Raw genomic sequence first — 18151 nt, 5'->3', positions numbered from 1 at the left:
AACTTGGAAAAAATCACCCTACCCCCTCAAAAATCCCGTGTTGTCCTCAACACGATGTAAGAGCAATTCGCGACCCGAATTTCCCCACACTTGTTTCGAACACGGACTTCGAAAAGCTATGGCAATTGTGCAAAAATACAAAACAAAACAAAATGAAACTACTATGTACACTACCACCAAACCTGGGCCTCTTAAGATTGTTCCTCCTCAACCGGGCGTAGGATGTAGCCCGCTTTGTCAAGCTCCAAGTTATTGATGTCATTTCCTTCCAAGTACGGCTTCAAGCGGTGACCGTTCACCGTTTGTTGTTTCAACGTTTGCTCATCTTGGATGTCCACATCACCAAATTGCCCAACTCGTCGAATAACATACGGACCCATCCATTTACTTTTAAGCTTGCCCGCAAACATTTTCAACCGTGAGTTGTACAACCAAACCTTCTGACCCACTTCGAACGTTTTCTTGCGTAACTTCGCATCATGTACTTTCTTTAGCTTATCCTTATAAGCCGATGCGCATTCGTACGCCTCATCTCGAATTTCTTCTATCTCGCTCAATTGTAATTTCCGCAACTTACCCGCCTCGTCGTAATCCGCATTAACTGTCTTGATCGCCCAATGCGCCCGATGCGCCAACTCCATAGGTAAATGACAACCCTTACCATACACCATCCGGTAAGGTGTTGTGCCAATCGGAGTCTTGTAGGCCGTACGGTACGCCCACAAAGCATCATCCAACTTGCTCGACCAATCCTTTCGGTCTGTTCTTACCGTTTTCATGAGGATCTCCTTGATTTGCCGATTGGACACTTCGACTTGTCCACTCGTTTGCGGATGGTAAGGTGTTGCGACTCGATGATTCACGCTATACCTCTTCAACAATTTTCCGAAGTTAAAGTTTTTGAAATGTGAACCACCGTCGCTTATAATGACCCGCGGAATTCCGAAGCGCGAGAAGATGTTGGATTGAACAAATTTACAAACAACCGAATGGTCGTTTGTGCGCGTTGCAATAGCCTCAATCCACTTCGAGACATAATCTACCGCCACAAGAATATAAAGGAAGCCATTCGAATTTGGAAACGGACCCATAAAATCTATTCCCCATACATCAAATATCTCTACAACCAAGATTGGTTGTAGTGGCATCTCATCCCTCTTCGATATGCTACCCATCTTTTGGCAGTTTACACAATTCCGGGCGAACTCAATTGCATCCTTGAAAATAGTGGGCCAATAAAACCCACAAGATAGTACCCGATAACCCGTTTTATGTCCACTAAAATGACCCCCGCAAGCGGACGAATGGGCGTGCGTTAAAATTTCCAACACTTCAGTCTCAGGCACACACCTCCGAATAACTTGATCCGGTCCGATCTTGAAGAGATCCGGCTCATCCCAAATATATTGCCTCACTTGGACCATGAATTGTTGACGACGCTTTTTGGTCCAATGGGTCGGAATGGCACCCGTGGCTAAGTAGTTAACATAGTGAGCGTACCACGGGGCAACAAAAGTGGACACGGCTAACAATTGCTCGTCGGGGAAACTTTCGTTGATTTCACTTACATCATCGGTCCCCTCTACCGGAATCCTAGACAAATGATCCGCGACTACATTCTCGCTTCCTTTCTTGTCTCGGATCTCTAGATCAAATTCTTGCAACAATAAAACCCACCGAATCAAACGCGGCTTCGCATCCTTTTTCTCCATTAAATACCGAACCGCACTATGATCGGAATAAACTACTACCTTGCTTCCCCAAATATACGAGCGAAACTTATCCAAAGCGTACACCACCGCTAGTAACTCCTTCTCGGTTGTGGTGTAGTTAAGTTGCGCTTCGGATAAAGTTTTGCTTGCATAGTAGATAACCACCGGCTTCTTGTCAACCCGTTGACCCAAAACTGCACCGATAGTGGTATCGCTGGCATCACACATTATCTCGAATGGCTTTGACCAGTCAGGTGGTTGCAAGATAGGCGCCTTGACCAAATGTTCCTTCAAAACAGTAAACGCTTGCATACATTCATTAGTAAAGTCAAACGGGACATCTTTTAATAACAAATTGCATAAGGGTTTGGTGATAACACTAAAACCCTTAATGAAACGTCGATAAAAACCCGCGTGTCCCAAGAATGACCGTACACCCTTAACATTTTTAGGAGGTGGCAACGATGAAATTACCCGTATCTTTGCCTTATCCACCTCCATCCCCCTTTCCGAAATCACGTGTCCCAACACAATGCCCTCTTGCACCATGAAGTGACTTTTCTCCCAACTTAGCACCAAATTTTTCTCAACGCACCTTTTTAAAACCTTTTGCAATTCGTTGAGACAAGCATCAAAAGTAGTGCCAAAAAATGGAAAAATCATCCATGAACACTTCGAGCGACTCTCCAACCATGTCCGAGAAAATACTCATCATACATCGTTGAAAAGTTGCCGGAGCATTACACAACCCAAACGGCATTCGCCTAAAGGCAAAAGTGCCGTATGGGCATGTGAAGGTGGTCTTGTGTTGGTCATCCGGGTGTATGGCAATTTGATTATAACCCGAATACCCATCTAAGAAGCAATAATATTTTTGACCCGACAATTTTTCAATAATTTGGTCAATAAAAGGTAGCGGGAAATGGTCCTTAGAAGTGGCGGCATTCAGTTTTCTGTAGTCAATACACACCCGCCATCCGGTAACCGGTCGGGTGGCAATTTGTTCACCACTTTCGTCCTTGACTACTTGAATGCCGGCCTTCTTAGGCACAACCTGGGTGGGACTCACCCAAGCACTATCCGAAATCGGATAGATGATTCCCGCATCCAACCATTTAATTACCTCCTTTTTTACTACCTCCCTTAGGTTCGGGTTCAACCGCCTTTGAGCTTCTCGTGTCGGTTTGGCATCTTCGGTTGTGATAATTTTGTGCATGACGATGGATGGACTAATTCCTTTAAGATCGGCAATCGTCCATCCAATAGCACCCTTGTTCGCTTTTAACACCTCCATCAAGGCTTGCTCTTGTGCCACTTCCAAATTAGAGGCAATAATGACCGGCAAAGTGTCATTATCCCCTAAAAATACATACTTCAAGTGGCCCGGCAAGTCCTTGAGCTCTAACTTTGGTGGTTCCTCCAACGATGGTTTTGTACCCGAATCGATTTCCACCGGTAGACCCTCGAATTGATGGGTCCATGGTGGTCTACCTTCTTTCAGCGCCATCACATCTTGTGCCTCCTCTTCAACCCGTAGTGCATAAGCATGTACCTGTTCAGAAAAGTCACACAGGCAAATATCCAAACCATCCTCCTCATACTCATGCGGGTTGCATCCATCTACTATGTCTGCCATAAAACACTCATCAACACCGTTAGCATTAGAATTGTTAGTAAAAACATTCAAACGCATTTTTCGATTTCCGAATGCCATATCAACCGTACCAAATCTACAATCGATAATAGCATGTGCGGTGCTTAAAAATGGCCGACCCAAAATTATGTTCTGTTGTTGTTTAGGGTCCGCCGATGAGTAGTCCAAAACCAAAAAGTCCACCGGGTAGTAAAACTCATCAATTTTAACAATAACATTTTGAACCATACCCCGGGGCAACTTATGAGACAAATCGGCCAAAACAACCGTCGTCTCCACCCGTGCTAATGGACCAAAGTCATATTGGTCGTATAATCCCCCCGGTAAAATGCTAACTCCGGCTCCAAGATCTAGCAACGCCTTAGCCATTTGAAAATTACCAACTTGTACATTAATCAATGGCGTGCCTGGATCTTGGAGCTTAGGAGGAAGCTCCCCATTCAACACCGCACTCACTTGCCCGGTCAAATCTACCCGCTTAGGCACTTTTTTCTTGTTTTGCCTCTTTTGTGTGCATAATTCTTTTAAGAATTTTGCATAAGCGGGAACTTGTTTTATTGCATCAAGAAGTGGGAGATTTATTTTAACTTGTTTGAACATATCCCACATTTCCTCTTTTTGAGGACCCCTTGACACAATAAAATTTTTCTTTCCCGGGTCAAGTAAAGCCGATGGGAATGGAACTTGACTCGGTTCACCCTCTATTTTTTCATTCTTTTCATTTTTACTTTTTTCACTTTCACCCAACCCCGGTTTTTTAATAGTTGCTTCTTTTGGTTTAACCGGTGCAAGTTCATCATCACTTTCCATTCCCGTGATGTCCTCAACCACCCCCTCGACCAATTCGGGTGACAAATTGGCCTTAAACTCTTTCCCACTTCTTAACACACTAACATGGTTAATATTAACATTACCTCGTGACGAACCGTGTGAAGGGTTTACCTTTGTGTCGCTTGGAAGTTGACCCTTACCTTTCTTCAATTCCGCCACCTCGGTCGCTAATTGACCCATTTGGGTTGTTAGTGAATGGATGCTTTTATCGCGAACCTCATCTTTTTGCATCCGCACTTCATCAAGTTGATTCCGCTTTTGCATTTCCAATTGCATGCTTTTAAGCATCTCCATCACCTCATTTCCACCCGAAGATCCCCTTTGATCTTGACCCGTTTGGTATTGTTTTTGATACCCTTGGTTATTTCCGCCCCGGTACCCACCTTGGTTATTATAAGATGGCCGTGAACCAAAATTACCTTGGCTACCTTGAAAATTTGGGTTCGCTTAATTTGATGGGTTCCCATATCTAAAGTTCGGGTGATTCCTCAACCCAGGGTGGTAGGTATTAGAATTCATGTTATTGTAGTTCCTACCACCTCCTCCTTGACCTTGGACCGCATGAACTTCCTCATATTGCCCTTCCAACATTCCTTGGCAATTTTCAGCCGCGTGACCTATTTCATTACACAAAGCACACACATCATAAATTTGATTAGTAGTTTGAACATTACCTTCATCTATGGCATGCACTTGTGGTCGGTTAGTTGTCGGTCGGGCTCTCCTCGAAGCTTGGGCTTTCCTTTTTGATGTAGTTGCCATACTCTCCAAAAACTCCCAATCTTCATTCTCATAATTCGTTCCAAATGTCCCTCCGGTGATAGACATTAAATCCCGTGCATCTTCGGCACTTAACCCCTCATGAAAAGCGTTCATTAACTCCCATAACTCAATCCCATGATGAGGGCAGTTTTTAATCATCATGTTAAAACGCTCAAACGCCTCATGGAACATCTCACCGTGTTGTTGTTGAAAGCTTCTCAACCCCTTCCGCGCATCATTAGTCTTTTGGGCGGTATAGAATTCATCCAAAAAGGTTTGTTGCATCTCCCCCCATGTATAAATTGATGCTGAAGGTAATGTATAGAACCATTTCTTAGCTTTCTCTTCCAACGAAAATTGAAACAACACTAATTTGATGTCGTCAGCTGAAAACCCTTGACTCCCAAGAGTATTGCATATAGAGTCATAAGCCTCCAAATGGAAATAAGGTTCTTCATTTGCCAACCCCTTATATTTTGGTAAACTTTGTAGCGAGTTGGTTCTTACTTCGAATGTGCGCCCTTGGTCATTATGAGGAATGACTACCGGTGAAGGGTTTTGTGTAATTACCGGCCGAAAATGTGCTTCAATGCCCCTCACATTTTCTCTAAGATGTCTTCGTGGCACACCATACCTACCTCTCGGAATAATCGGCCCATTCGGTCTTGGTACTTGCCCTTGTGGTGCGATCGGTTGTTGAAACTGTTGTGGTCGCATCGGTGGGCGCTGAGGCGGTCTTTGAAATGGTTGTTGGTGTACATGTTGTGGCCGGACCTGTTGCAATGGAATCGGTTGTGGCATTGGTGGCCCTTGTGGTCTTGGCCGAATATGTTGTGGTATAAGTTGTTGATGTTGCATTCCACCAACACTCGCCATCCCTTGAGATTGATTCTGAACATACCCAAAATCCCCTTGATCACCATAATCTCCATAACCATACCCATCATCTTCATACCCCTCAAAGTCTTCAAATCCCTCATCATAATCACCCCCTTGCATTCCCGAGGTTTGCCCAAATGGAATGTTTGAATACTGAAAACCCGATTGTTGTGGTCTAAAGGATGGGGTAGTATGCACAATAGTTGAATTGGGTGCAATTGTGAAGGTAGATGATGATTGACCCGTAGTTGGGGGAAAGAAGTGAGATAATGGTGGGATTGTGGTGGATGGATCGTAAGTGATGGTAGGCTCATTTTGAGTGGTGATTGGTTGAGTGGAATTGGTTGGTGTAAATCCAGCGGTGGTATTAGGTAATGTAGTGTTTGGTGATGGTTGGGTGGAAGTAGGTATAAAGGATGAGGTTGTTTGACTGGTTGTAGGTGGTATCTGAGAATCAGCCATGATGTTTCTCGGTGTAATGGGTGAAGTGGGTGAACCAATGATTTTGTTTTCTCGCACTAAAACTCGGTTTTGTCGTAGCGTTCTTTCAATTTCCGGATCAAACGATAGTGGTGATGACCTGTGAGAGCCTCTAGTATGCATACACCTGAAGTACCTGCACACTAAACACAACGAGAATGAGGAAGTGGAGTTGGCCCGACCACTCGGTAGAAGAAGTGAAAAAAAAGGAGAAGGGTGGAGTCTGACGTGATGTCGTGGGTCACGCAAATTTAATCCCTAAACAACTGTAGTTAGTGGTAGTAGGGTATCGAACTCAGGGAGTATGTGGAAAATGTGTTGATTGTGTAGCTTTGTATTTATACTAAAATTAAACTAAATTGCAGAAAATTAAAATTCAAGATTGTGGATTGTTGTTTTGGAAAACTAGATTAAGAACTAATTCAAATCAAAGTTGGTTGTAAACAATTAGGAGAGAACAATGATCACCCTAGGTTTCAGTTTCTTTAAACAATTGTGTGCAATTTCACTAGAAAGAGTTACATAGACATAACTCGTGTATGTGTGATTGAAGTGATAAAAGGGAACAAAGTACTCGGATTAGATAATGCGAGGTTGTTTCCCGATGACCTATTAACCAATAACCAACCCTAACCCTTCCCGTGATATCTCGGTTGCCAACGGCACCAAGAACGTACGATCAAGACTAGAAATTGTGATATAGATTAACGCACTACAAACAATCAAACATACACCATGACATTCAAGCAACGCAAAATATCATTCTAGAAATGCAGAAATTAACACACAAAAGTCTTAGAAACATTCACCTAGGATGATCACCGAAGAGTTTAGCCGGACATGGCTCGGTGAATCATCATCAACATCAATCTAATGTTCATACGAATTAAAAACACAAACCGAATGTTTAAAAATGTTCACAAAGCAAGCAAGTACTCCAAAATCGCCCCCAAAGTGCCCAAGAACCGTCAATGATGAGAAGAATACCAAAAGACACCCAAAAAACGAGTATATTGTGGCAGTTACACATTTCACGTTCAGGCACCACCGTAAATTACGGCTCCACCGTAATTTACGGTGGCCATCAGATTGTTACGGTGAATCAAGCCTGGTTTACGGTGCAAAAATCAACAAAAATCATGTCTACCGTAAATTACGGTAGGACCGTAATTTACGGTACTCAGCAGTCTTGTCTCCTTTGTTTTGTCTTGTCTTCTTCTCTCGACCCGTTTTCCACCAAAACATTCATGAACTGCCTTTTATCCATCTCTTATCTCCTAATTCGCACCTGAAACATAAGCATCGTAGTTATCTAATCCAAGATAATTACACGGCTAAATGGAGGATTATTTCATGTTTTAACATACTTAAGGGTTGTCCAAAGGACCACCCGTCAGAGTCCTCTTCGGTGGCTTTCGAAATGAAGCAAGATTTCGAAGATATGAACCGACGCCTACAAGACATACGAGACCTCGGTCATAGGCGTTTGGATACAATGCAAGAAAGAAACGCCGAAAACAAAAAAAAAAATTGTCATGTCACACCCCAACAATGGCGGAAACATCGCAGTGAGACGAAAACGAGATTGTAAGAGACATCACGACCACTAAATGAGACAAGTATTTAAAAAGTAAATTTTCATTTTATTTCTGACGGTCCAAGTACATGATTTAGAAACAAAAGTACAACAAGGTATCATAAAGACTAAATTACTAAACATGGATTAAAGTTTGGTGCGTTTCTAGTCCTTCTTATTAGATTCTTTTCAACGTGACGTCATCAAGATCCTGCAATATATATTAAAGTAACATGTCAACACATAAAGCATTGGTGAGCATACAAGTTTGGCTACTAGCATAAGTCTAAATTTTTTTTTACGAAATCTATATGGCAATAACATATACTAAGGCATAACATAACATGAACTAACATGCAACGCATACGTGTCAACCCAAAGATTTCACTAGCGTAATCTTCTCGTCACAACGACAAGAACGTTTTTGTATTTATAAACTTAACATGAACACAAGAATACGAGCAGTGTGCTACTCCTATAGCGTTATACATGTCAAGGGAGGCTTGTACGAAGTTAATGACAAAGTATTGTGCAAGAATGGCTTTCTATCATGCATGTATTTCTGGAGTATAAACGTATAAAATATTAGATTCGATTGTATGAATAAAATATTTGTGTATAAGTGTTTGTGTGAGTTTTTATATGATATATATATTGCACTTAAAAGTGTAAAAATGAAAAAGGGGTCATGTATACTCACGGTTTGCGTAGAGATTTCCACGTAAGTGAGTTGGAAGAGTTCTTGAGTTTGGAATACCAAAGTTACCCTAAGAGGGAAATGAAGGTGTGTGAGTTTAACGATTTTTATTTAACAAGTTTTAAAAATTGGAAAAACCCGTAAACCGCCGGTCGTAAGTAGTAATACAAGTAAGTCCGAGTATCGAACCGTGGACACAATCTAGCGACTCTTGATATTAAACCTCCATCGAGCCCTATCCTAATAATTTATTATTTGAGAGAATGGTTTTTAAACTAATTACTAAATTAAGCAAATAAATGAACTCCAATAAAATAGAGCAGAGAACTCAGGGAACTACAGAGGAACTTATATGCTGCGGAGAAAACAACTACCTACGTCTAGAATCCAACCTGTAACCCACAACTCTCGGAATTGGACAATGGAATGGTTACTGGGTTCCTAAAAATATGCCTAACACAAGACAATCCTAAAGATTACTAGATCACCTCCCGGTCTCACTAACACCTCTCGGACAATCCTAAGGTGGACGTGTAAATTACCGGGTACTAGTTCGGATTACCTCCCGGTCTCACCTCACTAGGGAATGCTAAGGTAGCCAAATGACTTGCTCACCTCCCAGTCTCGCTAATCACAACACACCTTAAAGTATGAAAGAGTTATATAAGGTTGTTGATAATAACTCGAGTTTGCTAGAAAAACTAAGGAAACTAAGCAAGGATCTCCTCCCGGTCTCACCTTTACCCAAAACCAAACAGGGAAACGAAGGTGTGTGAGTTGCGGTTTTTGTTTAATGGATAGGTGATGTGCGTGAAGTGTGTTATATTTTTTATGTATATTTAAGCCCTTTTTACACTTTTAGCCAAGTTTTAAATTTATAAAACACGATATTCACTAACACTAAACACACATATGGGCAAGTGCACCCATCGTGGACGTAGTATAGTGTTGGTAAGATACCGAGGTCGTCCAAGGACACAAGAGCTTTTAATACCGGTTTATCCTCAACGTCTAATCAAATCAAAAAGTGAGAAAAATGTTTTAAACTAAGAAAAATAAAAACTAACTAAATGCTGAAAATAAAAATAAAATAAAAACAGATAGACAAGATGAATCACTTGGATCCGACACGTGTATTAGTATAACCTTTGATTATTTTCGCACTTTTGCACTTGTTTAAGAGATTATCTTAGTTATTGTAGTAGGCCCCTCTTTTGAAGGCGACGTTACCCTCAACCCAGTAGTTTGAGTCAGCAAGGATACAATCCTAAAGGGTCGGATTATTGAAAGATAATGAATTAAGTTATTAATGCAAATTATGGTAGGCCCCGCTTTTGGCGGTGACGTTACCCTCGGCTAAGTAGTCTGAGTCAGCAGGGATACAGTCCTAAATAGCCGGGTTATAGTATTAATAGTAGTTAACTTATGAGGGGGTCAAAGAGTTTGGATCCCCGCCATCCAATACCTATGGGCATTGAAGGAGATCCTACTAAATTTGACCCAGGTCCCAAGCAGGACCTCTAAATGCTGAACAAGGGCAAGACCCTTACCAAACCGTTCCCTTAACCCCCGACCAGGTAGCCAACATACCTCCATATAGACCGTGGAGATATGAATGGTGAAAATCTTTTATTTTATATAGACAGTAAAATAATGCCAAGACACCACGGACAAACGATAAGGAAAGATCACCTTCAACATAAGTAACTAGTTATTAAAGTCATTAATACAAAACCAAATAAAAAGTGCAAAAGATTAAAAATAAAAAGTATTATACTAAACACTTGTCTTCACCAAGTGATGTAAGAGACTTAGGCAAACATGGCCTTGATTGTCAAGAACTCTTACGATCAATCTTGGATCCCGAGACGACTCACACACACTCTACGATGGACAATGGATGATGGTGGTGGATGATGGTGTTATGGTGGTGGTGGGTGGTGGATGAGGTGTGAGAGAGGTGGTGTGCCAAGGGATGAGAGAGAATGAAGCCAAGCTCCTCTATTTATAGGCTGAACAGAAGGCTGGACACGGCCCCGTGTCCGCTGGACACGGCCCCGTGCCCGTCTGACATTCTCTCACTTCATTAATTGTAATTGCGAATTACAATTAATGCGCCTGCTGTACTTTCACCACGCCCCCGTGCTCGCTGGACACGGCCCCGTGGTGGGCAATGGAAGCTTCTACTGGTTTGTCTTTTCTGCTGCTTCCTGGGCACGCCCCCGTGTTCGCTGGACACGGGGCGTGTTCAGACTCTGTTTCTTCTCCTTTGCCTTGGGAGGTGCCGTTGAGGGTCCGGGCAGTCCACTTTTGTTCCTTTTCTTGTATTTATGGTAGAATTAGTTGTCTTTTTGCTTCTTTTGTGATTTTGAGCTCATTTCATCCTGAAAATACAAAAGGAAGACAAAAACACTCTTTTTCCAACATTAGTACTTAAAAAGGGTTAGTTTTGTGCCTTAATTGATGTGATTTATATGTTGCATTTTACACACATCAATAGGATTCGGAATTTAAAAGTTAACATATTAGGAATGTAAATTAGGGTACCATTAGAATGGTCATGCAAGGAGGTAGGATGAATTCCATCTTTTTAACCTGATTATATGATTCACCAAAGCACAAAATCATCAATTTTGTTGATGATTTCGGTTGGTCATGAATATGAACTAAAATTAAGAATTACATAAATTACTAAATCTTTAAACAACCAAGTGAGCAAGCTAGATGCGTGCATCCCAAACATGGAGAGTATTTGGGGACGTTATGTAGCCTTGTCCTTTTGTTGGAAATTGCTTTGAGATTTAGTGTAGGAATCTAAGCTAAAGTTTTAAACAAGTGAGGTAGTGGAACAAGGTTTGGAGTGCCAAAGCTTCCATGGTTCACACATTCACCAAAACACAAGTATTTCAACATTGAAGGTTGAAAGCTTGGATAGTTCCAACACTTTTAAAGTCACTAAGACTTTAAGGGTGAAATTTTATGAAGGTTTTGAGCCTTATTTCTTGTGAAAATCAACCACAACACAAACCCACAACTATGAGCTTAGTTAAGTTTCAAGTAAAATATACATTAAATAAAAAGATACATCAAAGCAGAATTATTATACTACTTTGGACCTCAAATGTGGTGAGGTTCCATCTTCGTTTGCCATGGAAAACTTATGAAAACCTTCCTAGAGGTTGTTCAAGTAGTTTGAAAGAAGAAATGAAGAAGAAAGATAAAGAAAAGTGAGTGAAAACTCACTTAGAACACTTATAGTTTTCTACCCAAAATGGAGAAATTCTTGACAACTTTGGATGCTTGGAGTGATTTGCAGGGTATGTAAAGGTGTTAGGAAAGTGTGAGAGACATATATTTATAGTGGGGGATTTGGGTTCGGGTTTAAAGAAGGTTGGAATCTGATTGGCTAAAGAAGGGTGGAAGGTGATTGGAGGAGGAAGGAGGTGGAATAGCTTTTGGTTTTGCTCAATTTTAGTCTCTGCACATTGTAACTAGGTTATTATATGTCGTTTTCTTGTACTTTAACTTGTTTTTAGATATCCAAAGTGTATTTTAAGTCTCGGTTTTGCGTATAAAACGTATTTAAAGATTCATTACGTATATAATACAAATATGAAAGGTAACACGTATATGTATAAAATAAATTTCCATTATGATCAAAGCCTCTGATTACAAGATTGGAATTGAACCACGAATATGACACGATTACAAGTTTCTACAAATAGAAATACGAATATAACTTTCTAAATAAGGAAAGTACAGAAATGCGAAGCGTTATAGTCTCCCCTACTTTAGAAAATTTCTTCCCAAAATATATTCAAGAGGAAGACTCGGCGAATATATGGTATTTTGGTGATTCGATGCGAGTGATAATCGGTTAAAATGTTTGGACAAGGTTGAAAATTTGAAGTTAAGTGTGTATGCGGCATTTGTGTATAAGCGTGTTAAAAATGTATGGTTTAAAATTTTTGGTTAAATTGGTAGTTTAAGGTTGATTGGGTGTACGTAGATAATATTGAGTGATAAATGATAGGTTTGTAAACGCAACTCGTATGACTAAGCGGACTGGGACATCAACTGTAAGCAGGTGTAAAAGTAAGTAAAACATGTGTGTGTATCTGGACAACTTGGTGAAAGGAGTGTTTTAGAAAATCCGACCAAAGGAGTGAAAAAGTTTTAGTACAAATAAAGATGTAATCTGATGTAATGTGGCAGCCCACACCGTAGTTTGTAAGAAGAGTCTTACTTGTCCTAAGCCGTATTAGTAAAATCATGAGTCGTAGGAAAATGTTTATTGGTGAGAAAATAGGATGGTAAAAATTCATGGTTTTCAAAAGGTTTTAGTGGTAAATGGGCCGACTACTTGGTGTTTGAGTGTAATAAAGGATGAAATAAAATTTCCAAAATATCTTTGGCTGAATTGAGTTTGTAAGGATATTTGCTAAAATGGATTGAGCGTTTAGGCTGAATTACTATAGATACGATTTAGACGGAACGTTGAGTGAATAGTTGGGGATGATTCTGGCATAGGAGTGAATGAGCCATTTAATAGCTATACGCGAGAGGTAAAAATAGCAAAAGTACTGGATAAATTGTGAACGTAAAGCATTGAAGGACGTTAGTGATAGTTGTAGTCCTTGTGGCTAACGATTTTGGGTATGGAATTTTGTTATAGACAAACAAAGTACTAAGCATTTTAAAGTCAGTTTGGGTATAACCAAGGAAAGGCTTGTGAGGTACCATAGTTTGTTTGTTAAATGATAGTATTTAATAAGATCCGAATACCACCGAATTTCACATGGCACGTTTTACGATAGTTTGTTAACATGGTATGAACACTTATATATAGGAAGTACCAGCGGCGTATCCACCATGTTCTAACCATGTTACGTTTGTTTTGCTATTCGGTGTTATGTTACGTTCCGTGCTACGAGACATAGTAGAAGCTACTATGGTTTTCATGCGCCTACCAACATAATCTCGTGTGCACCCGTGATTATCCTAGTCATTGCATGATCCGCATAGTTTGTACTAGTAGTGTATGGGTCAAAGGTAAATCCTGGTATCACAAGTCGGGATACACATATGATAGCGTATGAAGAATTAAACATGTATATATGATTGTATTTAAGTATGTGTGTGTCTAACATAGGCAAAACCACTCAGGTTATGCCCATGTATGGATTCAAGTATGACTACCGCGTAGTGAGAATGTATGAATTTGAGTATGATTGATGACAATCACGTATAAGATTAACATGTAATATTGAGCGTATAAGTTGAAGTATAAATGAGGTTAAGCACACATAAGTTTAGTATATAGTTTTAAGTGTATAAATCGAAGGGTGAATACTGCTATGTGTAAAATTGTCATGATATATTGGTTGTATAAGTCGAAACGTGTATAATGATATGCATGCGTATATGGTTGTTGGAACAAATCATTGAGTTTGTCGAACCAATTAGATCGGGTCCATTGGGAATGGCGAATTAGACTCCTGATTGTCGAGAGGGTATTGGGAGAAAGTAGTAATTTACGACGAAAGATGTAGTTTGTAAAGGAAATGCTATATTCGTTTAAAATTTGGATTCGCATACGTCGTATGTTGCCCGATCTTATGAAATTTTCCTGCCCACGTGTTTAGATTTAGAATTGCGTATTAGCGATTTTGAAAAGGGTTTTAAGCAGTGAGCTTGCTCTATTAAAAGTATTTTACATCAAAATGAGAAAAGTTGTGCTTGAAAAATTTCATGGAAAACTTGGTTTTGAAAAGTATTTTTTTAAATGGACTTATAGGTAGTCAAACTTTGTTGGTATTGGCGTGTATGTTTAGGGTTACTGTGTCTAGAGTATGTATGGGGAGTTAGGTTGACCGGTGAGATGGTTGTGGTAGGTTGATTGAATGGTAGTTTGATGGTAAGGTGTCGGTTTCTGACTAAATGTATATAGATGCGACACTTGGTTCACATCGGCACGGTGTACGAGTGGGTTACGAGTCATGGGTATTGGGCGATTCCCTAGGTATGGTTCTTACCGGGTTTCTTGGTTTATGAGTATAGCCAAGGTTTGTAAGAGTCTTAGGTGTTTCATCCTCGTTCTAAGGCGTTGATAGAATTACCGGTAGGAGAGCTAGTTCTAAGTTGGGGTCTATTGTTGTGAATCGAAGCCTCAGGGTGTATGGGTCGGCTATTTGCGTTCATCGGTTAGGTTGATTGTTGGTTGATTATGTTTTACCAACTAAGCAAGGTTGACGAAACGACATCTATAAGAATTACACGTATGTGAGAGGAAGTTTTCTTTGGTTCCCCATTGGAAACAAAGTGTCCTTAGTATAATAGTATAATGTGAGTGTGTTGTAGTGCTTGGATCGATTATGAAATACGTGGGCAAGAAATCCATTAGTCCGACTAAGTTGATAGGTAGCATATTGTAAGACTTTAGAAAATCGGGTAAGGTGATATTTAAGGCATGAATGAGATTATCATGCATGTGATTTACGTAAATAAATTGTATGGTTAAAATATGTTTGGTAAATCATTGAAATTTATGATTCATGCGAAGGTTTGAAAATTTGACATAACGACGAATGATTCAAGTAAAAGATTTAATCGAGTGGTTATCATGGAGTTGGTCGATTTATGATTTAATCTCCCCATTGAGATGTAGACATCACTCCTAACTCAAGGGTAAGGTTTTTTCAAGGACAAAGAATTGGTAACGATTACCGAGGTAAGGAAATCACCCCTAGCTCGTTGGTGAAGTCATTTGAAGAATGAGAGGAGCGGAGCTAATCGTTAAGGTAAGGGAATCACTCCTATCTTGATGATGATGCTTCCATTCTTGGGAATATGAGTAGTTTCTTCCTTGTGGATGACGTTTTGAGATCGTACACATAAATAGTTTGGTAAAATATACGAAAGGATAGGTATGATATGTATATAACCGTCGTGAAAATAATTTGAATTTGAAGGAAGGAAGGTTGTATTATGATATGCATAAAATTTCTTACTAGTATAAGAAAGGGACTATATATCGAGAGGCGGGTACCACCCTAACTTGATAATGTCGTCCCTTAAATCCGACTCGTTGGTAATGGTCCACTAGAATAAGTATAATGAAATTTTCATCGAGGTGAGGATGTCACTTCTAACTTATAATTTCATGAAAATCGAGAACGCGGATTGAGAATCCTTCACCAAAGTGAGGGTTTCACGCCTATTTTGGTGAAATCGTCTCGTTTGTATAACACGAGTGTTTTCGTGCCTTCGTGTTTATGGAATAAGTGTCTATAGGAAAAGTCATATGTATATTTTTTAGGCAAAAGAACGATAAAGAAGAAGCATATAGGAAGCATTTTGTATAACTAACATGAATAATCAAGAATGGTCAAAGTTCAGGATCCTTAACCATAGACTAGGTCAAATCATGGTAATTTTTCCTAATTCCCTATGTTTATGGCTCTAATACCAATTTGTCACACCCCAACCGATGGCGGAAACATCATAGTGAGACAAAAACGAGATTGTAAGAGACATCACGACCACTAATTGTGACAAGTAAAGTAAATTTTCCTTTCATTGCTAACGGTTCAAGTACATAATTTGGAAACAAAAGTACAACAAGGTAACATAACAACTAAACTACTATACATGGATTAAAGTTTGGTGCGTTTCTAGTCCTTCCTACCAGATTCTTTTCAACATGACGTCATCAAGATCCTAAAATATATATTATAGTAACATGTCAACACATAAAGCGTTGGTGAACATAGAAGTTTGGCTACTAGCATAAGTATAAAAGTTTTTTTACGAAATCCACATGGCAATAACTTATACTAAGGCATAACATAACATGAACTAACATGCATCACATACGTGTCAACCCACAGATTCCACTAGCGTAATCTTGTCTTCGCAACGACAAGAACATTTTTGTATGTATAAACTTAACATGACCACAAGAATACAAGTGGTGTGCTACTCCTATAGTGCTATACATGTTAAGGGAGACTTGTACGAAGTTAAGGATAAAGTATTGTGCAAGAATGGCTTTCTAGCATGCATGTATTTCTAGAGTATAAACATATAAAGCATGTATATTGGATTGGATTGTATGAATAAAGTATTTGCGTATAAGTGTTTGTGTGAGTGTGTGTGTATATATATATATATATAGGAACAGGATCAGGAGAGAACGCCTCAAAGTGTGAGAACGGTGAGAACGATTCTCAGCCACAAGATCTTAGTGGTTTGTGGTTGAGATTGATGCGGTGGCATTTTTGTAAATAATAGGGGCCTTGGAACTACAAGGAGGGGTAAAATAGGAAAATCCAAACAAAGGTGCACATGCTAATCACATGCCGTTTTCCCACATCATATTTAAACGACAATAACTTTTTTATACATGATTATTTTTCGAAAAAAAATTACACCATAAAACTCAGCGTTTTTTATCTTTCCAACGAGTATACTATTGATATACTTTTCGAAAAAAATTAACTGGGTTTTATAGAGTTTTTCTGAACTGGGTGTTTTATGGCGTTTTAGACTATGTATTTTTATGGCGTTTTTCTCAACTAGGTGTTTTTATGGCGTTTTAACTAGGTATTTTCATGGCGTTTTTCCGAACTGAGTGTTTTATGGCGTTTTAAACTGAGTTTTTTCATGGCATTTTTCTAAACTAGGTGTTTTATGGCGTTTTTAACTGGGTATTTTCATAGCGTTTTTCTAAATTGGGTGTTTTATGGCATTTTATTTGAATACCCACTTCATGTGAGTGGGTATTTTAACAATATTACCCCTTAGTGTAATTTATTATCAATGCCACATGTCACCACCAAAATTGTTCTAACTGTTCTCATACTTTTCACTGTTCTATCTAAATCCTGACCCTATATATATATATATATATATATATATATATATATATATATATATATAGCACCCAAAAGTGTAAAAACGAAAAAGGGGGTAATGTATAATCACGGTTTGCGTAGAGATTTCCACGTAAATGAGTTGGAAGAGTTCTTGAGTTTGGAACACCAAAGTTACCCTAAGAGGAAAACGAAGGTGTGTGCGTTTAACGGTTTTGTTTACCAAGTTTTAAAAATTGGGAAAACCCATAAACCACACACTTCCGGAAAGTGTACCAGTCGTAAGTAGTAATAGAAATAAGTCCGAGTATCGAACCATGGACACAATCTAGCGACTCTTAATATTAAACCTCTATTGAGCCCTAGCCTAATAATTTGGTTTTTGAGAGAATGGTTTTTAAACTAAATACTAAATTAAGCAAATAAATTAACTCAAATAAAACAGAGCAGAGAACTCAGGGAACTAGAGAGGAACTCCTGGAGAAAACAACTACCTAGGTCTCGTATCCTACCTGTAACTCACAACCCTCTAAATTGGACAATGGAATGGCTACCGGGTTCCTAAAAATACGCCTAACTCAAGACAATCCCAAAGACTACTAGATCACCTCTCGGTCTCACTAACACCTCTCGGACAATCCTAAGGTGGACGTGTAAATCACCAGTTACTAGTTCGGATCACCTCCC

The 18151-nt window shown here is 39.5% G+C and overlaps 1 protein-coding gene and 1 non-coding gene across 2 annotated transcripts; one reads left to right on the top strand and one right to left on the bottom strand.

Annotated features, from left to right (window-relative positions):
* Positions 1-191: 191 nt before the first annotated feature.
* On the bottom strand, positions 192-641 carry LOC110919503. The gene has a single exon (XM_022163771.1). It carries the CDS (start codon positions 639-641, stop codon positions 192-194), a length of 450 nt encoding a protein of 149 aa, XP_022019463.1.
* A 4448-nt stretch (positions 642-5089) lies between these two features.
* On the top strand, positions 5090-5195 carry LOC118488663. The gene has a single exon (XR_004885207.1). It is a non-coding gene; the product is annotated as a small nucleolar RNA R71 (small nucleolar RNA).
* Positions 5196-18151: the final 12956 nt, after the last annotated feature.

The sequence above is a fragment of the Helianthus annuus genome, chromosome 16, assembly GCF_002127325.2.
Source record: "Helianthus annuus cultivar XRQ/B chromosome 16, HanXRQr2.0-SUNRISE, whole genome shotgun sequence".
NCBI classification, from domain to species: domain Eukaryota; kingdom Viridiplantae; phylum Streptophyta; class Magnoliopsida; order Asterales; family Asteraceae; genus Helianthus; species Helianthus annuus.
This window is presented reverse-complemented; position numbering and strand designations above follow the sequence as displayed.